The sequence below is a fragment of the Zootoca vivipara genome, chromosome 1, assembly GCF_963506605.1.
Source record: "Zootoca vivipara chromosome 1, rZooViv1.1, whole genome shotgun sequence".
NCBI lineage: Eukaryota > Metazoa > Chordata > Lepidosauria > Squamata > Lacertidae > Zootoca > Zootoca vivipara.
Genome location: NC_083276.1, coordinates 127,405,271 through 127,433,034, shown reverse-complemented (window position 1 = coordinate 127,433,034; position 27,764 = coordinate 127,405,271). Strand labels below are relative to the sequence as shown.

Genomic DNA, 27,764 nt, shown 5'->3' with positions numbered 1-27,764 from the left:
TTTTTTTGTGTGGTTTAATTAAAGGCAGGGGTGTGAATTACGGGTGTTTTCACTCTCCGTGTATCTGCGTGACCCTCTGAAAGACATTCTTGGACAGAACGCCTAATCTGGAGGATGCTGGTGCGCTAAGAAAATGGGGGGGGGGGGAACAGCCTTCCTGTGATTTTTCTGGGCAGCCAAATGAAAGACACACCTGGCCACTTCACTGAGCTGTGAATAGGTATGTGCTCAACTGCTCCATCAATGGCACACAATGGAAGTTGACTTTAGCATGCAGATCTCCCTTGCTGGACCCAGGCGACAAGCACAGAGGCTGACAGGCCTCCCCAGCTGCAAAAGAAATGAACCAAACACACACACACGAGAGAGAGAGAGAGAGAGAGAGAGAGAGAGAGAGAGAGAGAGAGAGAGAGAGAGAGAGAGAGATCTACTTTGTTGTTGTTTAGTCGTTCAGTCGTGTCCGACTCTTCGTGACCCCATAGACCATAGCCCTTCATGGATCAATGCCTTGTCGTGGCGAAGGGGCTTGAATAACTAACTCAGAGAAGCTATGAGCTATGCCATGCAGGGCCACCCAAGATGGACAGGTCATAGTGGAGAGTTTTGACTAAACGTGATCCACCTGGAGAAGGAACTGGCAAGCCACTCCAGTATCCCTGCCAAGAAAACTCCATGGACAAAGACAAAGATCTACTGTAATGTTTATTAAATAGTACTTTTAAAAGGCTTTTATACAAATAATAGAAACACAGTTTGAGTTTGTCTTTCCTTAAACACTGAAGAATCACAGTAAAAGCTTTAAAGTCCACATGATCTGGCTCAGCCAGTAAATGGTCAAACTACCTTGAGCTGGTAAAATGTGAGAAATTCTGTTATCCCTGCATACCATTTTTTCCAATGGTGTTGGTTTTCTTTTTTTCTTTTTCTTTATCCCCATGCTCCCTTGTCAACACCTCCCTGCAAAAGCAAGGATCAGCTACACTAAAGCCCCCCCTCCTGTCAGCCACAACAAAGATGCCTTCGAGGGGGTGGGGAGTTAACACCTATTTCAACAAAGGCATTGGTAACGCAGGATTGGACTTCTTCTTTTTTTCTCCTCTGTGCACTTTGGAAAGGCGGGGAATTGCCAAAGAACATGGATCAGCAAATATAACACATTTTTATTATTATTATTTTGCAGGTGAAGATGTATTTGACATGAATGTATGCACTGTTTTTCCTTCCTTGCCCTGTTAAAAATACAATCAGTCAAGTTTTCTGCATTAGAACAGTAAAGCACCCAGCAGAGAGGTAAGTGAGGTATCAGCTCTGCAGCATTGTGGCCTGATTCTGCTCACTGAGTGCACGCAGCCAAGCCCCTGTACCAACCAACATGGAATACAAAAGTATGGGACTCTCTAAGAGGGAGCTGGTTTCGTTACTACGCAGTTTGCACTAAAACTCCCCCCGCTGCATTCGTGCCAAGGTCAGTAGCATCCTCTGGCCGCCGATTTAAAGGTACAAGTAGTCCCACGTAACCACGCACATACATAACGCATACAGAGAACTCACAAGCACGCGCAAACACATATGCGTTGAAATATATGTATACACGAACTCTCACTCTCTGCATGTCTACTACAGACAGCGACTCTACCTTTTAATATATCTATAACTCCTGTCAGGTGACCTTCACAGATACAGCCTGTCCTCCTTCATACAAATATAAGAGAAATAAAAATCTGAGGGGGGGGGGCACAATCCTGCCAGAGTTTTTAGCACGTGCTTCTCTCTCCCATTGAAATCAATGGGACCGAAAGAAAGCGGCTAACTTTGGCCGGCTCAGGCCCCTTTCTTGAATGACCGTAGCAGCAATCTGGTCTGCAAAATGACCCTGTAACATTACTCTCTGCATTTCTCTTGAAATTAGGGGGGAAGGGGAGAAAAGTTTGGATGTGGAATATGCCGGAAAGACACAGGAATCCTCTATGAAAAGGGGACTTTTTATGGTGCTGCATCCAGACTGCTGGAAAGGCAGTGTTTTTCAAACTTCCTACCACCAGGGAAACTTCCACATCAAGAAAGCCCTTGAGCACCAGCCACAGAACTCCTGCACTGAATCTCGAGGCCTGATTTTTAAAGCATGCACACAGTTCGCAAGAGATGCTGGCTTTGGGTTGGTTTCCTTGCTTGAACTGCGCGCATGTGATCTAAGACAAAACCCAAGGCTTCCCAATGTTGCAGTGCAGTTTCGGAAAGATTTGCAGCAGTAGACCCAGTTGTTTTTTTTGGGGGGAGGGAATGTGTGTCAACAGGTGTTACTGATGTATTAAAATAACTCCTGCAAAACTTCCAGGGAATCCTGGCGGCTCCCCAGAGCACGGTATGAAAAAACACAGTTTTAAGGCCCAGGGTCTGCCACAGAATTAAATGCGCTGTGGAAACATTTGAGTTCAAGGAAACCCAACTCTGTTCTGGATTGTGGCGTTGGCACGTCCCTGCAAATAAGTGCTTTGCTTGTCCACTTGTATACCTAAGTAAAGAAGCATCGCATATGCCAAAAGCTCTGTTCATTCTGCAAAGATAAGCGTGCATGCCAAAGCTGCTCCGAGGGCCATTTCACATGTTATGCGGCAAGCAAATCCTGTTTGCTATCTGGCGTGCACATGGCAGGATGCACACCTAAGAAGCGAAACATTTGAACTGGGCCCCAGTGCTTGCTGACCGCTGCATTATGTGCCTAGAAGACTGCATTTCAACAGCTTTGCTAGCACAACGTCACAAAACATGCTATTGCGCCAGCACCCCAGCAACGTTATCCTGGCATGCATGTTTACTGTCGGGCGTTGACCCCACAGCAGATTTCTGAAATTTCTGCTGCGGATCCCCACCCGCTGAGTCTGGAGATCCTTCCTACATAGCAGCCACTTGGATTTCTCCTTAAAAAAAAGAAGTCGCTTGAAGATGTCTGAAACAAGAGCTGAAACAAGAGGCATCGGAGATCAAAACTTAGCATTTGTAAACTTCTCTTTTACTGGTTTGCGACACACCTCAGGCATGACAGCATTAGAAATATATTGGACCACTTGAAAGGACAAAACTCTACCCAGTAGAGATCCAAGGACCACGATGATGATGATGATGAAGAAGAAGATTATGATCGTGAGGATGAAAAGGAAGAGGAACAGGGGAAAGGGGGGGATGCCTCCCTTGTATTTTGATACAGCACACACCTCTAAGTAAAGGGAAAAATATTTTTCTAAGGCACTTGATTAAAAAAAGATACACACACATACGAACACAAAACCCTTCGGAAACAAACCATTTGCCTTGCAAATCACTAGGGAGCAAGTTGCACTGTTCTGAAGGGATAGGAAGGTGGTCCAGGCCTTTTTCCTGTTTCCCCGACAACCGCACTGGAATATCAGATGAGACTTGATACCCTGCAAAGGATCGCAATGGTTGCTTCCTACCCAAAGGCCTAACTCTGCAAAGAAGTGATGCCTTGGCCAGGCAGAAAGCACCAGGGTCACGCCAACCAGGCATGTGCTCAAAGGCAGCGCCACTCAGAGGTGGGGAAAATCTGTCGCTGTCGGGATGTTGTTAGACCACAACTCCCTTTATCGGTGACAAGTGGCCAGGCGTCTTTGCAGAATGAAGCCCTTAGTACTAGCAAAAGAAGAAACTTAAATCATGCCTGCTAAGAGGAAGGAGGTATCCTTGCCACTCTCCATCGGGGGCTGGATCGCTGTATTCCTCCCCCCCTCCCTTTAACTCCATTCCTCCCCCTCCCCCGTCAGAGTGGTCACAGCATTAACAAAAATATATATATAGCAGCCTGTCCTCCTCTCGAAGCATAGAAAAAGCCATCTCCTGAGTTCTCGGGCATCTTATAATTGTGTCTTTTGTTTGCTGCAATTTTCTTATAATAAAAGGAATGGGATTATAAAGGGAAGTGCAGGTTGGGGGGGGAGAGGACCGAAAGAAAAGTAAAAGACAGCCCTTATGATGAAGGCCTCCGCTGTTTCAATCCAAGCTCTGGATTTAATAAATGGCTCTTATTTGCAAATCACTTTAAGGCTCTTCAGCTTCTCTCGAGGAGGCACCTCTGTCGAATTTCGCACCTCAGGCTGCCTTTCTCTTTTGCTTTGTAATCTGGGAAGAAAGCACTCCTGCTCCCATTGACCCGCAAGCCTAATTCCCGATCAGAAAAAGGTAAAGGCAACAACATACTTTCTTTTTTTGGGGTGTGTGTGTGTGTGTGTCTATAAACTGCAGCTTGCTGGGCTTGTATTACCGACAAGAACAAATCCCTTAAAATCAAGGAGCCTTTCTGAATGGCGATAAGCTGAATATTTTTTTTTGGGGGGGGGTGTTTAGGCTTGCATGTGTGGTTGTGTGTAATTTTTAAAGATTAGCCTGGCCACCGAAAGAGGAACCGGGGTTGGTTTGGGTTGGGGGGAGAGGGTAGGGCGGGGAGAAACTCTCTGGAGTATTCTCAACTATCCTGTTAGGGGAAAAGAAGTGGAAAATAACGTTCAACATTCTGTTTCTCACTTCCTAAATGCTAACCAAACGTTTCGACTCTTCTGGATTTGATTCACTTGAATAAGACATAACAATAAGCATGGCAGCTCCTTAGCCTGCCCCAACCTGGTTCTTATCATGAGAACAATAAGCCGTCGTTCTCTCCGACGGTAATCCTTCCCCCTGGAAAAAAGAAAGTTTACACCGTCCTCCTCCTCCTCGTTTCCTCCTCCTTTTTGAAACAGCAGGGCTGTCCGTGACTCCTCCCCACTTTCCAGCTCCGGCTTCGTGTAAGATTATGGCATTCAGCTCCCATATAAAAAGTAATCTTCACCAGCCACTTCTGCTGGAATGAAATGTCAAATGTGATTCTGGTGCAATCAGTCATGCCTCAGAGCAGCACTTTTGGTGGTTCATTTTGACCTTGTGCTTGATGCCGTCATAAAGCTCGAAGTTGTAGTTCTCCAGGGTGGTGGAGCTCCGAGAGGACAGGCCGGTGTAGGAACACGTGCAGTACAGAAGTAAACCCGCACAAATCGCCCCGAGGAGCACGCCAAGGGAACTCATGGCTATGATGGTGACCAGGATTGGGTCCAGAGTGTACAGCCAGCTCTTCTCTTTGCCCATCTTTGGGATGATTGGAGAGTTTGTTGAAAACAGCGTGTTGTTGTTCTTCTCCAGGCCTAAGTAGTCTGAAACAGAGTCGAATCAGGTGGTTAGAAAATGAGTCACCATTGTGCCCCATATGCTAGCTCACGGGAAAGGTGGTCCTTACGAGGGCTGGGCGTGGGCGATACACCGTCCCAAACCGGTTTGAAGTCCATAATGGACTTTGCAGAACTGGCCAGACTGATCTGCAGGGTTCCAGATCAGGATGATCAAAAATTTCAAAGGGATTGGAGTATATTTATTGCATATTTGAATAATAATTGCAAAAATCTGAACACACTAGCAGGATTGAAACAAATCCTACAATGTGGACAATGGAAGTTAAAGAGCTAAATTGTGAGACAGGACTTGAAAGCGGAAAACCTGCTGAAGGGAAGGAGGGAAGTCATATGCTTGGCAGAGCAGAAAGTTTGTGTGTTTGTTATTTATTGTCGAAAATATTGTTTAAGGAGGGGGGGGGAAATACATATTTTTAAAAAATGGGGAAAAAATGAAGTCCATCTCGTGATATCGGTTTCATAATTTTTGACCTGGCAATGTATTGTGAATCATGATGTGTGGATGTGTGTGCTGGGCGGAAAACCACAATGCAGGGAAAACCGTGAAGCCGGCCAGTGCCTCTATCTAGTTCTATCCTTATTTCAGACATCATGATATATCAGCTGGTGATATATATCACAATGTTGAAAAGCAGATATCGCCCAGCTGTAGCCCCCACACGATCACTTTAGGCGATGGGCTTGTGTGGTGGGAAATATATATATCTCCCTGCCCCAACGCTTGCTTCCAATTTGTACTGTCTGTGAAGGTACGGATCTGGTATGGGATGCGTCAACCACACCTCCAAATTATCTCTCTTTACAACTTCCCCATCCCATGTTTTCCTCTCTGCTTTTCTCAAAGAATTCCTGCGCAGTTCTGGCTCAGTGCGATGAAAAGAGTGCAAGATAGCGTTCCCCCCCACAACGAATCAAAACTGTAGCTGTTAGTTGCCAAATTTCTACGCCTAATTTGTCCCCAGTTTATGCACCAGCTGATTTCTGTTCCTCTTGATGTATTACATCTGAAGGATGTTAATTCTGACGTGCTCACAAAAATAACAACCAGGGCGGCGGGCGGGGGAGAATTCAGAAGAGCTTGTGAGTTCAAGTAATGGTTTTCGAAGTAACTTTTTCTCACACAGTGGCAGCCAGTTTGCTTACTGCACTCCAATGTATTAAGGCCCTGAGGAGAATGCACCCTCAATATTAACTACTCTATCTATAAAGGTAAAAGGTAAAGGAAAAGGAACCCTGGATGGTTAAGTCCAGTCAAAGGCGAATATGGGGTTGTGATGCTCATCTCGCTTTCAGGCCGAGTGAGCCGGTGTTTGTCTACAGACAGCTTTCCAGGTCATGTGACCAGCATGACTAAACCGCTTCTGGCGCAACAGAACACCGTGACGGAAGCCAGAGCGCACAGAAATGCCATTTACCTTCCCGCTGTAGCAGTACCTATTTATCTACTCACACTGGTGTGCTTCCGAACTGCTAGGTTGGCAGGAGCTGAGACAGAGCAACGGGAGCTCACCCCATCGTGGGGATTTGAACCGCTGACCTTCTGATTGGCAAGCCCAAGAGGCTCAGTGGTTTAGACCATGGCGTCACCCACGTCCCTTGTAACTATCTATACTCCATGTTGTCCTAGAATCTAGATAACTGCAGCTGCCATCCAACAGGATGGAGGAAGTTTCTCCACCTGTGAAGAAGTTTCTCCACCTGTGACCAGGCATAGGCAAACTCCGGCCCTCCATATGTTTGGGACTACAATTCCCATCATCCCTGACCACTGGTCCTGTTAGCTAGGGGTGATGGGAATTGTAGTCCCAAACATCTGGAGGGCCGGAGTATGCCTATGCCTGTTCTTGACTGTTGGGATTCTCCGAGGGCTAGATGGTCATGTGCAACTACTTCAGTATACAGTCCCCGCCATTAACAGATAAGTACCCCAGTATTTGTACCACAATCTATTTCTCAGGAAAGAGGTGTAGATTTATGTCTCAGCAGGGCTGGAAAAGTCTTTTGCCTGGGACCCTGAGGAACTGTTGCCAGTGTCAACAACAGTGAGCTAGATGGACCAATGCGATGTCTTGGTATGCAACGGCTTGCTGTGTTCCTGTGATGTACAGATATACGAAATCAAAACTTGCCTTGACCAACCGCGGCACTAGTTATCAAAATTTGGTATGTTCCAGTGGTTCTTAGAGCAGTGATATGGGTGGTCAGACCAAATCAGATTGTTTTTCCCAGCCAACTAGTTTAGGATCATATTTAAAGCTGCACAGATCATGATTGACTATCTAGTGGGAAATTCCAATAACCATCTAGTTGGCTCTATTGGAAAGTATTTTGAGAGAGGCAGGCGAAGACAACACCAGGCGGCGGCTCCTCCTCCTCCTCCTCCTCCTCCTCCTCCTCCTCCTCCTCCTCCATGGCCGGTTTTGCTTTGTTTTGTTTCAAGTGTGTGTTTGTAATGTATCAATGGCATGTGATCCGCTCTGAGAACTTCCATCAGAAAGCAGAGTATTAATCTGCTAAGTAAATAAATACGTTGAGTGTAACCTGAATCTCCATTTAAAAAACTGGGCACGCCACATAATGAAAAATGGTGAACTGGTTGAAGAAAGCAAAAAAGAAAAGAAAAGAAAGGCTCAAATATTTCTAAACGTGGAATGAAGCCTCGTAACGTTTGAAGATTTGCACTACAGCTCAATCCTCTTTAATGGTGTGACCTTTAATTTAAATAACCTTTGCTCAAGCCCACTAGACTCACTCTCCCAGCCATCCCGGGAATTACTTCCAGACTGAAATGCCTTCTGGCAATATTTTCATATACTCCACATGTACCATTCATACTTTTAAAGCAGGGGCAGGGGACCTCTGGCCTATGGGCCAATTTGAGCATAATAATAATAATTAATAAATTATATCCTGCCCATCTGGCTGGGTTTCCCCAGCCACTCTGGGCAGCTCCCAACAGAATATTAGAAACACGACAAAACATCAAACATTGAAAACTTCCCTAAACAGGGCTGCCTTCAGATGCCTTCCAAAAGTCAGATACAGTGGTACCTTGGTTTACGAACTTAATCCGTTCCGGAAGTCCGTTCTTAAACCAAGGTGTTCTTAAACCAAGGCGTGCTTTCCCATAGCAGCGGGGGACTCAGTTTACAAATGGAACACACTCAACAGGAAGCGAAACATGTTCTGCTTCCAAGGCAAAGTTCACAAACCAAAACACCCACTTCCAGGTTTGCAGTGTTCTTACTCCAAGTTGTTCATAAACTAAGCTGTTCTTAAACCAAGGTACCACTGTAGTTGTTTATTTCCTTGACATCTGATGGGAGGGCTTTCCACAGGGTGGGTGCCACCACCGAGAAGGCCCTCTGTCTGGTTCCCTGTAAGCTCAAATCTCGCAGTGAGGGAACTGCCAGAAGGCCCTCGGCGCTGGACCTCAGTGTCTGGGCTGAACGGTGGGGTTGGAGACGCTCCTTCAGGTATTCTGGGCCGAGGCACCAACACTTTTAATTGCGCTCGGAAACGTACTGGGATGATGCCAAGGCTATTTTCCCCAAACCATGCCAAACAGCCCATTCCCCAATGAATTCATTCCAAAGCCTACCTATTCATTCCACTGGGCAGTCAGATACCTTTGGGAAGCCCAGAAGCAGGGCCTGAGTGAAAGAGCCTTCTCCTGCTATTGTTTTCCAGTAACTAGTGTCCAGGGGCATGTCGGACATCAATACTATGTAGCCATCATGACTAGCAGTCACTGCTTTCAACTTGTGGCTGAGCATCTTTGATAAAACATATTTAAGCCAGAACTTGAGAATCCACTGTATCTCTGAGATACAGTGGTACCTTGGTTCTCAAACGCCTTGGTTCCCAAACGCCGAAAACCCAGAAGTAAGTGCTTCGGTTTTCAAACGTTTTCCGGGGCACCTGCAACAATCAGAAGCAGTGCCTTGGTTTTTGAACATTTCAGAAGTCCAGAAACGGATTTCCAGAATGGATTCAGTTTGGCGCTTTTTGTTTTTGCTATTTATTTTGTGCTTTTGTTTTTGAGGCTTTTTTGGTTAATTTGTTTTTGTGACTGTGTGGAACCCAGTTCAGCTACTGGTTGATTGATTGTGTGACTGCGGAAATGGATCATCAGGGCAGGAAAGATTTTTATTTTTATTTTTTTAAAAAAAATACAATACTGTCTTATTTAGGGACCCAGGTGGCGCTGTGGTTAAACCACTGAGCCTCTTGGGCTTGCCAATCAGAGCTCCCAGGTGAGCTCCCGTTACTGTCTTATTTATTTTATAGTACAGTACATTGATTATTGCTTTCATTTTATGGTTCAACGGTCTTGTTAAAGAGTAAAATTCATGTTATATTGCTGTTTTGGGGGTTGTTTTTAAAATTCTGGAACAGATTGATCCATTTTGCATGACTTTCTATGGGAAAGGATGCCTTGGTTTTGGAACTCTTTGGTTTTGGAATGGACTTCCAGAACGGATTAAGTTTGAGAACCAAGGTCCCACTGTACTTGACCTGGAGCTGCATAAATCTACATTGCCTTTAAAATATTTGTTCTGCAACCCACAATATCTCATACTCACCATCTTCAGAGTCTTCTCCAAAGTCTTCCCCGTTGATTGAAATGTCATCCTCTAAAGCTGGGAAATCGACTGGAATGAGAAATATTTTGTTGTCACTCTAAAAGTCTACATCACCAACCAGCAACAATACACTTTTCATAAGATATGCAAGCTCAAAAAAGCATTATTATTTTTTTAGGCTATTCATAACCAGGGCCAACTTCCGCTAATATTCATCAGCGTACAATGGAAGATATGGAGATCATAGGAGCTCTTCTTTCATCTCTACCAAATAATCTGCTTTTAGGGGAAATGAAAGGGAGGGGGGGAAGGAGTGGAACTAGATAATTCTGATTGCCGCTGAAACATTGTGTCAGTAGGATCTTCATAATGGCTATAATTCATTAGCAACCACGGGCACAGGTATTATCTTTGTAACTTTCAACAATGCCCATCATTAGTCACCATTAACACAACATCCATTTGGCACTCTCTGCATGCCATCATCTGTCGCGCTTCTCAGCAGATGCAAGCGACCCGAATGACCCACTTTCAACCTGGGTTTCAAATGAATTCAAAATGATTTATGGAACGCTGTGTGCCCTAGGTATTAATATAAAAGCCGGACTACACTAAGGAGATGCAGAATCCCACAAATGGGTATCCGTATTCAGGTATTTATGAAAATGATTTCCTTGACCCGAGCCTTTTAGTGTGGGAGGTTTTTCTTTAGGTGCTTTGAAACATGTTAAAATATAGGTCCAGAGAGTATTGTGAATGGTGCTGGGACTCCATCACAATCTGCATTTCATTGTACATCTCCTTGGGAAGTTGTTTTCGAAAGGCATTTTAAAAAAGGGGGAGAACATGCATACATATGCAGAATATATAGTTTCAGCACGTTTTCAATGTACTGTATGGTTCTTTTGCGGTTAACATGTTCCATAATATGTTTCCTTCCACTGTGTGCATTGTCCCACATTTTCAAACAGTCTAATTTCACACCCATATTCATGTACAGTAGTACCTTGGTTCTCAAACGCCTCGGTTCCCAAATGCCGAAAACCCAGAAGTTGAACGTTTGATGCGGCTGTCGGCTATTGTTTCTGGGGCACCTGATCCAATTGTTTCTGGGGCACCTGCTCCAATTAGAAGCTGTGCCTTGGTTTTTGAACATTTCAGAAGTCAAAATAGTTTTTGCTATTTATTTTGCATTTTTGTTTTTGAGGCTTTTTCAGTTAATTTGTTTTTGTGACTGTGTGGAACCCAGTTCAGCTACTGATTGATTGATTGATTGATTGTGACTGTGGAAATGGATAAAAGCCCCCCATCCAAACAATGACTATCATCAGTGAAGGTAAGAGAAAAAAATAATTTTAATTTTTATTATCTACAATGCTGTCTTATATATTTTATAGTATAGAACATTGATTATTGCTTTCATTTTATGGATCAATGGTCTCGTTAGAGAGAAAAATTCATGTTAAATTGCTGTTTTAGGGGTTGTTTTTAAAAGTCTGAAACGGATTAATCCATTTTGCATTACTTTGTTTGAGAAAGCGCCTTGGTTTTGGAATGCTTTGGTTTTGGAAAAGACTTCGGGAACGGATTAAGTTTGAGAATCAAGGTATACCACTTGATCACTCGGCACTTAATGGCTTATAGCTAAGGGCAGTAGTTCTGGCTGTTTCGACGCAGAATGGCCTGACTCACATAGAAAGAGAAAGGTAAGGCAGTTTTATTTTTGAAGGTGCAAAGTGATTCAGGGGTGAGAGAAGCTAAACTCTCCCCTGTCTTCTATGACTGATGCTTGACTTCCTGCAGCTGCTCAAGTGTTGGATTGGAAGGGAACGTGCTTAAGAGGAAGTAGCTTTGGGGGACGTATGCCACAAGCCAGGAGAAGGCTCTGCATTCCTTCCCAGATCTCATTTCACTGTTTTCAAAGCATTCCCCTCTCTTGCAACATGATTGGCGTAGACCACCATATCTAGCTTGGTCCTACCCTGTTTCTCATATTTTAAGACATACCCATAAAATAAGCCATAGCAGGATTTTTAAGCATTCAAGGAATATAAGCCATACCCCGAAAATAAGACATAGTGATAGGCGCAGCAGCAATGTCGGCCGCGGCAGGAGGAGGAGGAAAAAAATAAGACATCCCTTGAAAATAAGCCATAGTGTGTTTTTTTGAGGAAAAAATAAATATAAGACATGTCTTATAATATGAGAAACACGGTAAATGTGAGGACTGTCTGCAGAGAAGAATCTATCTGTGATGTGATGGCTCCCAGTTCGTTTCCGAGCACAATTCAAAGTGTTGGTGCTGACCTTTAAAGCCCTAAATGGCCTCGGTCCAGTATACCTGAAGGAGCATCTCCACCCCCCATCGTTCAGCCCAGATACTGAGGTCCAGCACCAAGGGCCTTCTGGCGGTTCCCTTGTTGCGAGAAGCCAAGTTGCAGGGAACCAGGCAGAGGGCCTTCTCGGTAGTGGCGCACGCCCTGTGGAACACCCTCCCATCAGATGTCAAAGAGAAAAACAACTAGCAGACTTTTAGAAGACATCTGAAGGCAGCCCTGTTTAGGGAGGCTTTTAATGTTTAATAGATTACTGTATTTTATTTTCCTGTTGGAAGTCGCCCAGAGTGGCTGGGGAAACCCAGCCAGATGGGCGGGGCATAAATAATGAATTATTATTATTATTATTATTATTATTATTATTATGTCTAATTTGTGACGGCTTTCATACAGGCAAGTCATTAACTGAAACCGTCAGGTGAGGAATTTGGATGTGCCAAAGATGGCTCCATCTCAAATTGCTGAACCTCAAACGTCTCCAAGAGTCAAGACAAAGAGCAGAACCGAACCGCTGAATTTTTTGCCCGATGCTCTCTTAGGCTAAGCAACACGAATGGGGTCACTCCTATCATTCTAGAGAGAAAAAAATGTATTCTGCTGTTCGGTGTCTCTCACACAAACAAAAAACAAACAATCAGCCGACAATTTGTAAGGCCAATGAAGTGAAACCATGAATGTGTGCCTGACAAGCATTGCACAAACAATTTGCCTCGCAAGCAATGTGGTGGTATAACATTCAGGAATTACAAGCAATTATTAAAACTACAGATGTACTTGCCACAAGGAAAACCAGACATGAATTGCTGTGCAGAAATACGTCAGGGGCTCTACTGCTGGAAGAGGCACCAGCTAAGTATGTCTCTGGAAAAGGAACGGTTCCAACAGCTGGAGCAAAAAAGAAGTGATATGGCAGCTCTGTAGCAGAAGGGCTTTCAGGGATGCAGCGAGTGCCAGCCAAAAGCGCCATGCTACCTGAAGCAGAGCCCAAATGCTAGGGCCAACGCTTTCCTAAGTCTTGCTGCTGTATTTAAGCACCAATTCCTTCCCCCTGCCCCTCGTGGTGTATCCCAAAACAGTATGCATGGCCAGCACCAGTAACGTCACAACGTGTCTCCAGGCAATGGCCCTCCATGCTAGGGCAGCTGCAGCTTTTGTACTGCTCTGCTAGTGCAAATTTCTTGGCATCTACACTTAGTTCCTGCAGGAGAAGGTCAGGAAGAGAGTGTCACTTAACAAACGGTCAGTGTCATTTCAGAACGGGGTGTGTGCGTCTATCTTTCTCCAGTCCATGTCCATTTAGCATGAAGGCTACCCGTTAATCATATTTTTTAAAACACTCACAAGAAAATTAGTCTCTAAAATACACATCAAAAATGCATTTTACACGAGCATTTCATCTTAACGTGCACATTTCTTAATGCATCTTATTCTATAATATGCATTTCAAATGCCTTTTTTTTTGGTATTTTGAGCTAAGAAGCGAAGTGCAAAATTTGGACAGGTGCAAAATCCAAAGGATAATTACATTGATCTAGCAACTGTGGACAAGATTGGTTTGCTTTGGAATTCGGAGAGATTAAATTTTAGCCATTAAAGTTTGTTGTACCCCTTGCTGCTGTTTCCTTGAAAGTGCTTGATGGCACCAACTCTCAAGTTCTGTTCAAGGAATAACATTTTAGAAAGCTATTTTTCTAGAAAAAGAACCCATTATGAACACCTCCTTCCTTCCCTTAAAATGACAATGGGGCCCAACTGAGAGGTGCCGGATCTGAGTTCTGGTGAGTTGCAGTTGAAATAAACCCCTGCATCCCAGTGCCATACAAAGTTCTCTCCGGAAGATGTTGCAGAATGCAAAAAGTCCTTTATGATAAGTAATTCCAGCTTAGTCACAACTGGAATCAGAACACAACGTGTATGGTGTTTTTTTTAAAAAAACCAACAAAACCAAACAAAAAAGTTGAAGCTCTATAACATTTGCAGGAAGTCATTATTCTAAAAGTGAGTTCAGATTTCTCATCCCACTTCAGAACCGAGAGACCCAGATGGAAACATCTGCATCAAGAGCTGAAAAGTGCCTCTTGGAAGCAGAATCAAACACGGAGAGCATTACTGAGTAAGGGGAAGATGGGGGAGCTTAAGAGGGTGCCTGATGTGAAAGTTATGCATGAAAAACAAATAGTGATTTTCAGCCTTGTGACCTCATTGGATCCAAGAGGGAAGGATCAGCAGAAGGAACATGATGTATCCAAAGTTAGCAATTTTCTGTTTTAATGGAAGAGGAGAATAGTGTTCATGCCTAATGTGCCTATTATAGTAAACAGTGCTTAACCTGGGCTGGATTTCCCCCTCTTTTTTGGTGTTACCAGTGATTTTTATTCATTCATACTTTTCAAGTTTATACATTTCCCTAATTTTACAATCATTTTGACATTTCAAAACTTGACTTTCTTTCTCCCTCTTTCTGCAGTTCCTTAAATTTGTTTTTAATATCTTCTGCATATCCAAATTAACTTAATTTACTCGTTTATTCATACTCTATAATCCCTGCCCCCAATTATATGGTTTGTAAATCCTTTATGAACTTTCACTTTTTCATACCATAAATAAGCGTGCCAACCAAAAATATTATTATGACCTTCTAGAATATGTGGATTCTCTAATGTCATCCATTCCTTCAACCAACAAAGACGAGATGCCTCATAATATACCCAGCAGGGGAAAGCCTCTTGGCTGGATTTCCCTCCCCTCCTCCTGGAACAAAGTGGCCTTGCCTTCAGTGTAATATACTGAGCATGAGTTTTGGTGTGCTGTGCCAGTAATATAAGCACATCTCGATCGGATTTGTTCTGTGGCAGACAACCACAAGACCTTTGGTGGAGATTCCAGCTGACAGGAGCCTGTGTCTTCATGGAAGGTCATGACTGCAGCCATGTGGTTTGGGAAGTTGGGTGGGCAATTTTCATCTCCCCACATCACAGGAAAGCCTGCATTTCAGGGGGACTTGGCGCACAGCGCACAAAGGTATAATTTAGCAGATATGAAATGCATCCTGCCACACTGGAATTTGCAAAATGCCAAAGGCTTGCACTCCAGGAATTAATTATTAAAGCACATATTCAGAGGAAGAAATAAACAAAGAGAAAATTACAGAGTAGGCCTGTGGGTTGAGGGCTGGGCCTGAGAACTGAGTTCCCTGCTGAGCTATAGAAATGCTGGCTGACTTGCCGCCTCATTTTCCCAACTTAAAAACAGGAATTACAGCATCCTACATCACAAGAGTTGTTTTGAGGACAAATCTGGATTTATATTAAAAACGAAACGAAAACAGAACTCTGAGGTAGAGAAGAAAATGAAAGCAGTGGTGGGAACATGAACACACACGCACCCCAAGATGGACCAAAATCTGGCAGAGGAATGCTGAAGGATACTCAAATCACATGCAAGGACAGATTGCGAGCAAATGACTCCTCCTAAAAGAATGCTAAGTTAACATGCAAAACTTGGGAGACTTCACATGCAAAATGAGATTCTATCCATCCATAATCTTGAAATATTTGGTACAGATTGACAAAGTCTAGCGTCTCGTTTAAAAAACTTAGATTGCTCCGTGCTCTTCCCCTGAGCTTTTTTTTTAAAGGAAGTATTAGAAATGCCTAGTTGGGATATGATTATATCAACATACCCATGCATTCCCTCCATGTTCACCTGGATACTCCTGGCATTGCAGCCCTTATCTGAACAGTGGTAGTAGCTTCACATGACTTGCCAGGAAAGGGTTACCCATGTTCTAGAATAACTTCATATTAGAAATAAAAATATAAAAATTCCTTCAGTAGCACCTTAAAGACCAACTAAGTTTTTATTTTGGTATGAGCTTTCGTGTGCATGCACACTTCCTCAGATACACATGAAACAGAAGCGTCAGACCCTTATGTATATACAGAGGGTGGGGGTGGGTGGGTGATGGGCTGATGGGAGTGGTAAACCTGTAGATGGCTGCTAACGACTGCTGATGGCTGCAATTGGTCCTGCGGGGGAAAAGCAAGGGCTGAGGCACTAAAGAAAGCTTGATCATGCATAATGAGATAAGAATCCTATGTCCTTATTCATCCCAGGTGGCTCCATGGTTTTAAGCATATTAGAAACTCAGTGAAGAGCAGCAGCAGAGAATGGTGGGGCAGGGAGGGGAGGGCAGAGAAATGGGCGCGCTTGATCAGGGCCTGAGGTTCTAGGGGTAATTTCCACATCGTTTTTACATCACCGAACAGAACTGAACTTTTGCATGGCTTGAATTTTTGAAAATGCACAAAGGTCCTTTTTTGAACGGTCCATTTCCCCTGGCAACTGCCCGTTTTGGGTCTGGCTGCCTGTTAACAAAAGCCTAGGCCTCCACCGTCAATGAAACACACCAAAAGCCATTTTTTTGGGGGGGGGGTGCTTAGCACTTTCCCTGCAAACCAGGAGCTGGGCAGTGAAGAAACACGCTAGCTAATGAATTGAGGTGGAAGAGTTCTCTCCCGTCTTGTACTCCTGCACACACCTTCCTTTCTGCTTCTTTGTTTCAGGCCAGAAATGTGACTCTCTCAAGTTCCTCGGTTATTCTCACAAGTTTAACTGGGGAGAAAGAATTTACTGCCCCAATTGAGCGAGGGATAATCTGTGCATGGAAAGCAATTTCTGAACGCAGACCTCCCACAACGAATGTACAAGAGGGAACCTACGAGGGAACAGAGAATCCCCTCAAATTGAGCTTGTGGGGCTTACTTGCTGTGCGAAGAATGTAAGACCACATGCCTACTGTTGTACTGCGGGCCCCCCTCCCCAGCTTCCCACTCCCCACCAGTCTAGACCCTTCTCCTCCTCTTCCTTCAAGAGCTGACACTGAGAACCATCTGTTGGGTGCAAGGAAAGAACTGCAAATGTGACACAGTGACTTCGCTCTTCTCTTTTCTCTGCAGTTTCACACACACACACACAGTGTGTGTGTGTGTGTGTGTGTGTGTGTGTGTGTGTGTGTGTGTAAAGTCATGGGGAATAATCAATGTTTTCTAAATAAAATTCATTCTCCAGGCCTTAAAAGGACAAAAAAAAAATACACTGGGGGAAATTTGAATAAGGAGAACATTTATACAAAAAGCTATTTACTCTGCTAGCAATTTTCCCTATTCCCTTTGCTAATATTGCCAGCGTTTGTGCCTTTGATCAAAAGCTTTATCCTTCGCAATCCCATTTCCTTTCCCAGTCCAGTTCTGTAGTGAAGCCATAAACTTACTTAGCGGGGAATTCTTTGGGGATTCAGGAACCAGTCCTTGCGGGGCATCATTAGCAGGCCAGGTTGGTCCCCTCCCAAATGAGCAAATCTTGTGATTTTGAATTGCCACTGACTGTTGATACACGAGGGTTCCTGTCCCTGTGGTGGCGGCAACAGCTTTCAGCCGGCTTCGTAGCCTGCCTGCTGTTCTCCCTTTAAATCTGCGAGCAATAGATGGGTAACCATCGATGGCAGTTTCTAGCTGATTCATATCACAGTGCTTGGGAATGGGATTATGCAGCACATTTGTTGGCAAACCTGAGCCAGGACGAACACAATATAAAATCTGATCACCAGAGAATGGAGAGTGAAGGGTCTCCCTAGGTCAGACTACAATTACAACGCATTGCAGCATTGCACATATTTCCAATGCTATCTTTTAGTGTGATTTCTTTTTCAAAAAACAAACAAACAAAGGAGTGTTTCATTCTCTCAGCATGATCTAGTTTGCCAGTGCAGCCACGGTGCTTGCATAGGAAGCCAGTTTAATCCCACTGGCTTCAGGATAACTGGCAGGCCAATTTGTAATATTGCTGGAAGAAGCTATGCTGTTACCCCAGGGCTCAACATGGCTAGCCACATAAGCACACATTGATTCACAGGTTGATGTAGGTGTCATATCCTCTAACAATGCAATGTGTTGCAAAGAAGCATTTCACACACAGAAACATCTTGCCTATTGTTTTTCCTCCGTTTATTCCATAAGGTGGAGACTGAGTTTGCACATAGCCGAGCTGTTGCAAATCCCCTGGAGGACCTCGTTGCTTTTTGCATCAGCGGGTCAGGATTTTTATAGGTTTCTACCCTCAAACATCCCATCTTAATGGGTTTGAGGATGTAGCTGAGAAAAGATCTTTTAGTCAGGCAGCCTCCATTCATAGATAGAACATTCAAATGGAGCAGGACTCTGACCAACAGGTTGTTATAATAATGCATTTCCCCCTCAAGATTTTCAAATCTGCTTTAAACCCACCCAACACAATTTGCCTCTGACTTAAGCAACTACGCACGTAAATTGTTTCAAGAGCTAATTTGGGGAGTGGATATGTCAATTCTTCGTTGTTTTTTTAATAGCCGCTGCAAACATTTAAACATAAGACGTTAAGTGCAGTACTGTTGCTTTTTGTTGGTTTTCCCTTCCTTTCTTCCCTACAGCAACCCTCTGTGCACCCTCAAAATCTGCAGCCACAACACACACACACACACACACACACACACACACACTCGCTCCAGGGGTTGCAGGGGGTAGGAAAGGAAAGTCTATGCACAGCACAGCATTATATATAACCTATAAGCTGAAACAACACATGTATTTTGATCAAATTCAGTTAATATTTCAAAACATACGACAAGGTTAGGAAACAAAATTATGGGGGGGAAATGTAATCAATATTATGGTTTTTTGGGGTGGGGGGGAGGTAGGGGGCTCCCTAAACATTTCATGAATTACAGCTGTTGAGCGTTCACTATCTGAGCAATAACGATAAAGCCCTTAATTAAGTGCCCTTAATTAAGTGATGTCTTATGAAATGGCTGCTTTCCTGCTTCTCCCAGCCTTTCTCGAATCACTGGAAGGATCATTTATAAATCTTGAAAGGGGGAGGCTGCATTTTAATCGATGCCCAGGACAACTCTCCGGTACATTTCGCATAGCAGCTGAAAATGGCTGGGAAAATCAGAAGAGAGAGATAATGGCATTTGCATTGAGAGTGCTACAGGTAGAAGGCTTTAAAACATCCATCTGAGAGCCAGAGAAAGGACGTGCACAGCCGCTGTGCTGACCTCTCTAGATGATTTACCCGAGATTAGGCTGAAATCATAAGACAAAACCAGCATGGTTTATAGCAAGAAAGGTTGATCGCCTCTGACCTCTGGCACAGGATAATTTGACTCAGGCAGGCACCCGTGTATTCAAAACCAACAAGGTCAGGGGAAATGAAAAGAATGAGGTCTATTGGCTCTCCCAGTATTTCCCCCTCTTTAATAAAGGTGCTCTGCTTTTGAACTCTCCTATCACATAGATGGCTTTCCTGATCAATCAAAAGTACAGAAATGTGCCTCTGGGCATGCATAGCTGCCAAGTACCCCGTTTTTCCTGGGAAACCCCCATTTCTACTTACCTTTTCCGGTGGTACCCCGTATCACTTCGTCTCCCGTTTTTCTCCGTTATTTTCTCCTGCCGGCGGCCATTTTTTTTCTTTCTGATTTGCCCTTCTATGGACACCAAAAATGGCCGCCGGCAGCTTCAAAAGTCACATCTACGCATGTCCGGAAGTGCATAGACGCGACTTCCGGTATCGGCGGCGGCCATTTTTGGTGCCCTTAGATGGGCGGAGCGACATCGGAAGTTGCGTCGACACACTTCCTGACATGTGTACAAGCGACTTGTGAAGCCGGCGGCGGCCATTTTTGGTGCCCATAGAAGGGCAAAGCGACACCGGAAATTACGTTGACGCAACTTCCGGTGTCACACGGCTGCCGGTCGCGGATTCTGCAGTCCGGGACTTGGAAGGTAAGGGCATGAGATTGTCTCTTCTGCCCTTGCCACCCTGCAGCAAACCCACATGCCATTCCCTGCATGGCAGCTTTCTGCAGCATAGTTTATTTAAAGCAAACAGCACGGCATGCCCTTCTCTGCCACGAAAATGTCGTTAGGTGCTTCTTAAGCCCCTGAATTAACAGTCCCTTTCTCTGTATCTGCCTTAAGTGTAGTATGAGAGAGGGGTGGGAGTAACTTTCTTTGTCTAGGGTGCATGTGTTCCAAACATCATAATTTTACTATTTGTACCCCGTCCAGCTGATTGGGTTGCCCCAGCATATACAAAAACATAGTACAACATTAAAACTGCCTTCATGTGTCTTCTAAAGGTTGTATAGCTACTTATCTGCTTGACATCTGACGGGAGGGTGTTCCACAGTGGCGGGCGCCACTACCAATAAGGCCCTTTGCCTGGTTCCCTGTCCCTTCGCTTCTCACAGTGAGGGAACAGCCAGAAGGCCCTTGGAGCTGGAGCTCAGTGTCTGGGCTGGACGATGGGGGTGGAGACGCTCCTTCAGGTATCATCATAGCTCTGCACTCCACAGTGGAGTGGCAATCAAAATCCATCAGGGGGACTGGGATGGAGTCCAGACACTAGTGTACCAGTTGTGGCCTAGTGCAGTGGCAGATTTAGGACGGTGTGGGTGGTTCCTTTGGACAAGGTGGCGAGCCAAGGGGGCACCAAATGGTGAATATGCATAACTGTGATGATCCGTTTGGGGGTGTCAAATTTTGGCCTTGCACAGAGTGCCATATTGCAAAACACAGGGCCGTCTTAAGCGCCCCTGGCGCCGTGGTGCGCCGGATCTCTCCGGTGCCCTCCCGCCCCATTTCCCAGCGCGGTGGGCGGGTGGGCGCAGCGTGGCTGCCACAGGCGCTGCTGCGCGGCGGGCGGGCAGGCACAGCGCGATCTTTCCGGCGCCCTCCCGCCCCGTTTCCCAGCGCGGTGGGCAGGTGGGTGCAGTGCGGCTGCCACAGGCGCAGCTGCGTGGCGGACCGGCGGACCAGCGGGCGGGCGCAGCTCGCGGTGCCCTCCTGGCAGGCTGGCGCCGTGGTGCCCTGCACCACCCAGCCTAGCCATAGGGCCGGCCCTGGCAAAACAAACAAACAAACAAACAAACAAACATCAAAGCCCGCCCCTGGCCCAGTGGGGCAGGACCCCCTTGCTCAATTGTGTGAGTTGCTGTATTGGTGAAGCTCAGCGATGATGACTTTTATTTGATTATTCCAGCACAGACTGAGAGAATGAGTCAAAAAACAAATATCCCAGGCCCTCTGTTCAAGCTCTGGCTGCTGAACAGGCTGGGTTTAGTCACCCTCACGCGATGCCTTGCAACATGCCCTGCCCATTGGAGAAAAACCTTATACTGTGTGTATATATATATATATATATATATATATATATATATATATATGTGGCCATAATGTGCCGCAGAATGCAGAAGCAGCCGTAAAGGAGGCTGGCTGCAGTGCCCTTGAGCAGACATCAGTGACTCCAGGGGCTGACAGAAACATGCACACAGCGCTGCATCTTCTTCTAGCATTTGGGCACAAAAATGCAGAGAAGATTTGAAGCGGCTGCACAGTTCTGGGAAGCCTAGGAGAGCCTTTTAAAGCCGTGCAATTACCTTAATAAAATATAGCAGGGTGTTCTCGAGATTAATGGCTGAAAGAACAGTGATTTACAGCGGAGCCTTAAGCCAAGACTATTTTGCATTAGCAGGGAAATGGGCGAAGGGAGCGTTTGGCACCAGCCTTGCGCCAGAAATGCAAGGGACTCTTGTCATCTCCCAAGAGAAGCCTCAGAAAGAAAGAAAAAAAGATTGCAGAAAATTATTCTGCATTTAAGGGCAGAGGAGGAAGGGGAAAGCTGATACAGCACAATTAGCTTTCCAAACATGCTTATTACAGATGATGTATGTATTTTGTCGGTGTGCATCAGAGTTTAGAGGGAGGGGCATACAGGTCTTAGCCTGAAATAATTATTTTTACATTGAGGGGTAGGGAAACAAAGAGAAATGACTTTTGCCCATACCAGCTTTGGATTGCTGTGAGACGTTCCTCGCTTTGGATGGAAGGAAATTAGTTTACAAAATGCCCCACATAAGCACAGAGGCTACCATTTACTCAAGAGCAGCCCTATGGCTAGGGGAGACGACTGGAAATCTGCTTCTCTAGTTTGCACCTCCCTCCTTTCATTCCAAGGAGCTCGTGAGTCCATTTGCGGTTACCTTCACAACAAACTTGTGTGTAGACGCAGCTCAACACATTTGAAGCCTGAGGCAGAACATGCAAAAGGCCTTCCTTTTCCTCCCTCCAATTCCAGGAAAATCAAAATATTAAATTAAATAACTCGTACACATGCTGCTATTTATAGCAAGCTTCTTGCAGAAAGCCGCCTCACTTTTGTCAAATGGTGGAGCTCACCCTGCCTATGACGCTGTAAAGAGGTGCTATGGTCAGCTGCCCCGTGTGGTGGGCCATTGAACTGCAAGTTGCAGCCATCAAGCCCTGGACTGACTCCACCTGCCAAGGCTCACCCCCTTGGGTCCTATAAGAGGGCTTTCTGCTCCAGTGAACCTTTCCTCAAGCAACACGGTCTTCCTGGTCTCTGGTGTATTCTTGCATCCTTGGTTTTGCTCAGTCCTTAAGGTTGCCAGACTCAATAGAGGACAGGACTTCTGTGCTTTTAATTGCCCTGCTCTCTTTTGAGTCTGGAAACCTTAAAGAGAAGCCAGCAGACCCTTTGCTTGGAAATTAAACAAAGGGTCTGCTGGTTTCTCTTTAAGGTTTCCAGACTCAAAAGAGAGCAGGGCAATTAAAGGCAAAGAAGTCCTGTCCACTATTGAGTCTGGCAACCCTATCAGTCCTGCGTCTTGCTCCAGTCCAGATTAGTTGCTTGCCCAATGGCTCATGGCTCTCTGTAGATAGCTGCCCATGCCCAGCCTTGTCTCGATCTCAGCACCATTTCATGGACTCAACGGCAGGGTTGAAATTGAAAGCCTAGTTCTCCAAGGTCCATGTCTGACATTCTATCCATTATTCCTCGCAGTTTTCTCCGAGAGCGATGGGTCAATTTCAGTTTCTTGATTTTAGTTTCTCGTTTTCCCACTCTTAAGTTCAGTATTTGACATTTCCACAACAGATCATAAGTCCCCCCCCCTCACCCCCCAAAAGGTCTTCATGAAACTTCATCGGCTTTATAGTGTGAATTTCGCCGAATAAGCTCACTTCTGTAAGCAATTTTGCCTAATGCATCCTTTTTTTTTGCCAAGCCGTTTCCCCTAATGTGATGCGTTTTAATGTTTTTTTTCACCAACAGATGCGTTCTCATGCACACTTTCCCCTAGCACATGCATCTTTGCGCACAATACCTGGCCGAAGATCTGCACTGCAAAATTCAGGCATCATATGGAACGATGACTATGTGTCTGTTTGCATATTGTTTCATACAGTAAGGTAGGTTCCCCTTTCTATGTCAACTAGGCCAAAGATTTCTCCCTATTCCTACTCTCTGAATGCCTGGAATGAATTGCAACCACACACAGAGATATTGTGTAATTCTCCTGTTGCACAGGCTTAGCATTCAGTACAGCCAGATCAATGACAACCAGCTTTCTTTTTGCAAACTCTTTTGAGTTTATATAAGGGCTAAAAAAAGAAAAAGAAAACCTCTTGCCAAATTTAAATGTTTAAATGAACCCAGCCAAGTTGAAATGTTTTGGACAGAGCTTCATACAAAAACAAAATCTTCTGGTGTCAGCCTGACAACCTCTGGGTTGTGCTACATACTGAGAACTTCCACATGAGATAGACGGTCTCTCGGTCTCTATATAGTCGTACCTCGATTCTCGAACGCCCCAGAACTCGTACGTTTCAGCTCCCGAACAATCAAAACCCAGAAGTAAGTGTGCGTTCTTTTGGAAACTGAATGTCCAACAGGGCTTCCACGGCTTCTGGCTGGCTGCAGGAGCTTCTTGCAGCCAATCAGAAGCCGCAGTTTGGAAGTCAAATGTTTCGGAAGTCGAACGGACTTCCAGAACGGATTCTGTTCGGCTTCCGAGGTATGACTGTACCACATAGCTGCCAAGTTCCAGCCTGAGAAATAAGGGACTAGACCGGAAGTAGCAGACTGGAAGTAGCGCTGCCGCCATTTTGGAACTGGGCGGAGCATGCTCAGAAGCTACTTTTGATGCTGCTCTGCCCTGTTCCAAAATGGCCACCGCACCAAAAGTCACGCTGCAGCCATTTTGGAACTGGGCAAAGCAGCATCAAAAGTCGCTTCTGAGCATGCTCTGCCCAGTTCCAAAATGGCTGCCGCGCCAGAATAAACCAGGGAAAAACAAAAAAATCCGTTTTTTCGGCTGGGGACAGCTGGAAAAACCGGGGTTTCCCAGGGAATACGGGAGACTTGGCAGCTATGCTGTACAGTATATATAATCCACCTGAGCTTTGGACACAGGATGCCACCAACTCACAAATAAGTTAGAATGTGGACATAGCAGAAGCCCTGCTGGTTTCTGGGTGGCAAGGATGGGGAACCTCAGGCCCACAGGCAAAATATGGACCTCTTTCTCTCTCTCTCTGGCCCCTGGAAATCTCTTCAGGCCACACCCAGAAGATATTATTTGGCGTCACAAGGAACTGCTGATTGGCCGAGACTCCCTGTGTATCGCACCCCCAGCGATGTACACTGCCTTTTCAATTACTTTTCCTGCCCCACTTCCCCCTGGGTCCTTTAGCACCTGCCCTCCTCTCCCATCTGCTGGAGCAAGAACTTCCATTTGGCCTCAAGTCAGGAGAAGGGAAAGGTGGATGGAAGACTTGGGAAGGAGCAGGGCCCAGACGCCAGGGCTCAATCTGGCACATTTGGCACCTGTGCTTTGAGAAAGCATGTCCCTTCCAGGCTGAAAATGGCCGGAGGAGGCCAGCTCACAGGTTGGGAGCTATCCTTGCAGCATCTAATCTTGCTTGGGGTGCTCCAACCTAGATGCCTCCACAGGTTCTGTCAGCTCATTGTATTAAAGAGAGTACTCCACCCTCTTCCCTTCCTTTGTAGACTGTAAATGTTAAAGGATGGGGAACCTCAGGCCCACAGGCAAAGAGCTGACAGTAAGAGCTGTTCGACAGTGGAATTTGCTGCCAAGAAGTGTGGTGGAGTCTCCTTCTTTGGAGGTCTTTAAGCAGAGGCTTGATGGCCATATGTCAAGAATGCTTTGATGGTGTTTCCTGCTTGGCAGGTGGTTGGTCTGGATGGCCCTTGTGGTCTCTTCCAACTCTATGATTCTATGAAAAGGATTACAGATACCTGAAACATTAATGAAGCTAAACCCGTGCATCATGAAAAACATATGGCCTTGTTTTATTTTAAATCTGCCATGTGTTAAAATTTGATTTCGATTCCAGCACATTCTTATTAAGAAAAGGGGGGAAGACACCACTTGAAGTTAAATGCTGATAATTCAGTCCCGCCACCTCTCTTCCAAGCGGAAGCTCTTCATCTTTTTATCCTCTCCTACGTGGAAAGCATTTTGCAGCCAAGAATGTTGCCGTTTAAAAATTACAGCTGCTTGAAGTCTGACCCTAACAACCCACTTGCCATTCTGACTTCTAACACTTGCCCGTCAGAATTCCTCTAACTGCTCATATTTGTTCCTCGGGGCTGCCTCCATCTCCAGAGTAATCAATCAAGTCCTTTTGGTGAATCCATCTAATATGCCTGAAGGCAGCGGGATTATGAAAATTGATACCCACTGAGAACATGACCATTTTTGTTCCCCATTAGCGCTTTACCCAGATTATAAGACAATATGAAAGATGAAAAGCTAATTGCTCTAATGAACTGATTCATTTCATTGAACACGGAGTGGGTGGGTAGGAGGGGAAAGTAGATTTTTAAGACTTGCAAAAGGCTTTTAAATGCTGAAGGCTTGATAGGAATGACCTGGGTGCTTTCAGCTCATTCAGGCAATTTATTTAATATGACTTTTTCAACAATTATTCATCGGCCAGTGCTAAGATGCAACTCAACGGCAGTTTCCTTGCTAAACTGGGAAGTATGGCATACGGTGTCTGTAAAAAGCGAAGTGCAGATTTGTTAATTAGTTGTGCAGATTCTGCTAATTCCCACCAGCTGTGTTAACCAGTGTTTTTTTGGTGGTACATGAGTAGAGGGGGGGGGGGCTGTCAACATATACGATACCCCCACCCCACCCCTTTTATTGAGAAGCATCCCTCTTAATCTGATAAGTTTGTTGCCTTTGTAAAAACAGTCATCTGCTTTGAAATAGGTAAATTTATGTGAACTCAATTCTCTTCTAAATAAAAAGTGACCCTAATCAATCCACAGCCCTAGACAAATAGCGCAGATTTGCATAAAGGTAGACAACATCCCGAGGAGCACAGAATCAAATGGCTACACTAGGAGCGAGGAACCTTTGACCATCCAGAGATGGTGCTGGACTACAACTCCCATCATCCTTGACCATTGACTACGCTGGCTGGGGATAATGGGAGTTGTAGTCCAGCAACATATTGAGGACCACTTTCCCCCCATCCCAGGCCTAGACAGCATCCCGTGGATGTGATCTATTCAAGTCCTTTACCCTAAGAAAAGGATCCTTCACAAATTCAATATGCATTTGTGCAAATTGGTCAAAGGCCTGGAAACGATGCCTTATGAGGAACGGCTTAGGGAGCTGGGTATGTTTAGCCTGGAGAAGAGAAGGTTAAGGGGTGATATGATAGCCACGTTCAAATATATGAAAGGATGTCATATGGAGGAGGGAGAAAGATTGTTTTCTGCTGCTCCAGAGAAGCAGACACGGAGCAATGGATTCAAACTTCAAGAAAGAAGATTCCACCTAAACATTAGGAAGAACTTCCTGACAGTAAGAGCTGTTCGGCAGTGGAATTTGCTACCAAGGAGTGTGGTGGAGTCTCCTTCTTTGGAGGTCTTTAAGCAGAGGCTCGACAGGCATATGTCAAGAATGCTTTGATGGTGTTTCCTGCTTGGCAGGGGGTTGGACTGGATGGCCCTTGTGGTCTCTTCCAACTCTTTGATTCTATGAATCATTCTGGTCCCCATTGCTGTCAGGGTCAGCACAGTGCAAGGAACAGTTTCTCAAAATTGGGGCTCCATTTCTACACATGATTCATTTAGGGCCATGCAGATTTGTAACGGCTGAGGCTAAGCTATTCCACCCCCTCCACCCCAAAAAGGCACCTGACAATGGGCAAGCTAGCCAGACACACATCCTAATTTGCAAAGGTTTTTTCCAAATGTGCTTTTTGAATGGCAGCTTCTTGCCTTGTTTTGCTGTAGCTGAGCTATCTTGAACCCTCTGGGACGTTTTGAAATGATGTGTCTCGTCTCCCGGGTACGCTCTCCTGAGAAATCTGCCATAATCACAATCAGTAACTGAACACTTTAGCAGAATCCCAAATGAATCGTATGAGTTGGCTCAGCTGATCAAGATGATTATGTTCCTAACAAGCACTGACAGAAAGGAAAATCTGGGAGTGGTGAGCTATCACCGAGGCTTGAATCTTATGCATAAATGGGGTTCGATCCTTGTCTGAGATTAGTCAGCAGAGCACCACAGAGAAGAATTGTGACCAGGGTTTAGTCTTCAACTTGGAACCCAACCCCATCCCAGATGGATGGATGCTAGATGTAGTTACTCACTAGTGAGGAGAAAACATCCTGCATATGGCTAGAGCAGTTCTTTTTCACCATTTGTGTCATTTCAGTGACAC

The 27,764-nt window shown here is 45.1% G+C and overlaps 1 protein-coding gene across 1 annotated transcript in view; it reads right to left on the bottom strand.

Annotated features, from left to right (window-relative positions):
- Window positions 1–685: 685 nt before the first annotated feature.
- The window catches only part of NRP2 (neuropilin 2), a 222,936-nt gene continuing 195,857 nt past the window's right edge, over window positions 686–27,764 (bottom strand). Inside the window, exons 16-17 of the mRNA XM_035137736.2 lie at window positions 9,821–9,889; window positions 686–5,198 (exon numbers count right to left, since the gene is read on the bottom strand). Of these exons, the coding sequence (XP_034993627.2) occupies window positions 4,891–5,198; window positions 9,821–9,889 (377 nt within the window). The 3' untranslated portion in view covers window positions 686–4,890. The remainder of the gene's footprint in view (window positions 5,199–9,820; window positions 9,890–27,764) is intronic.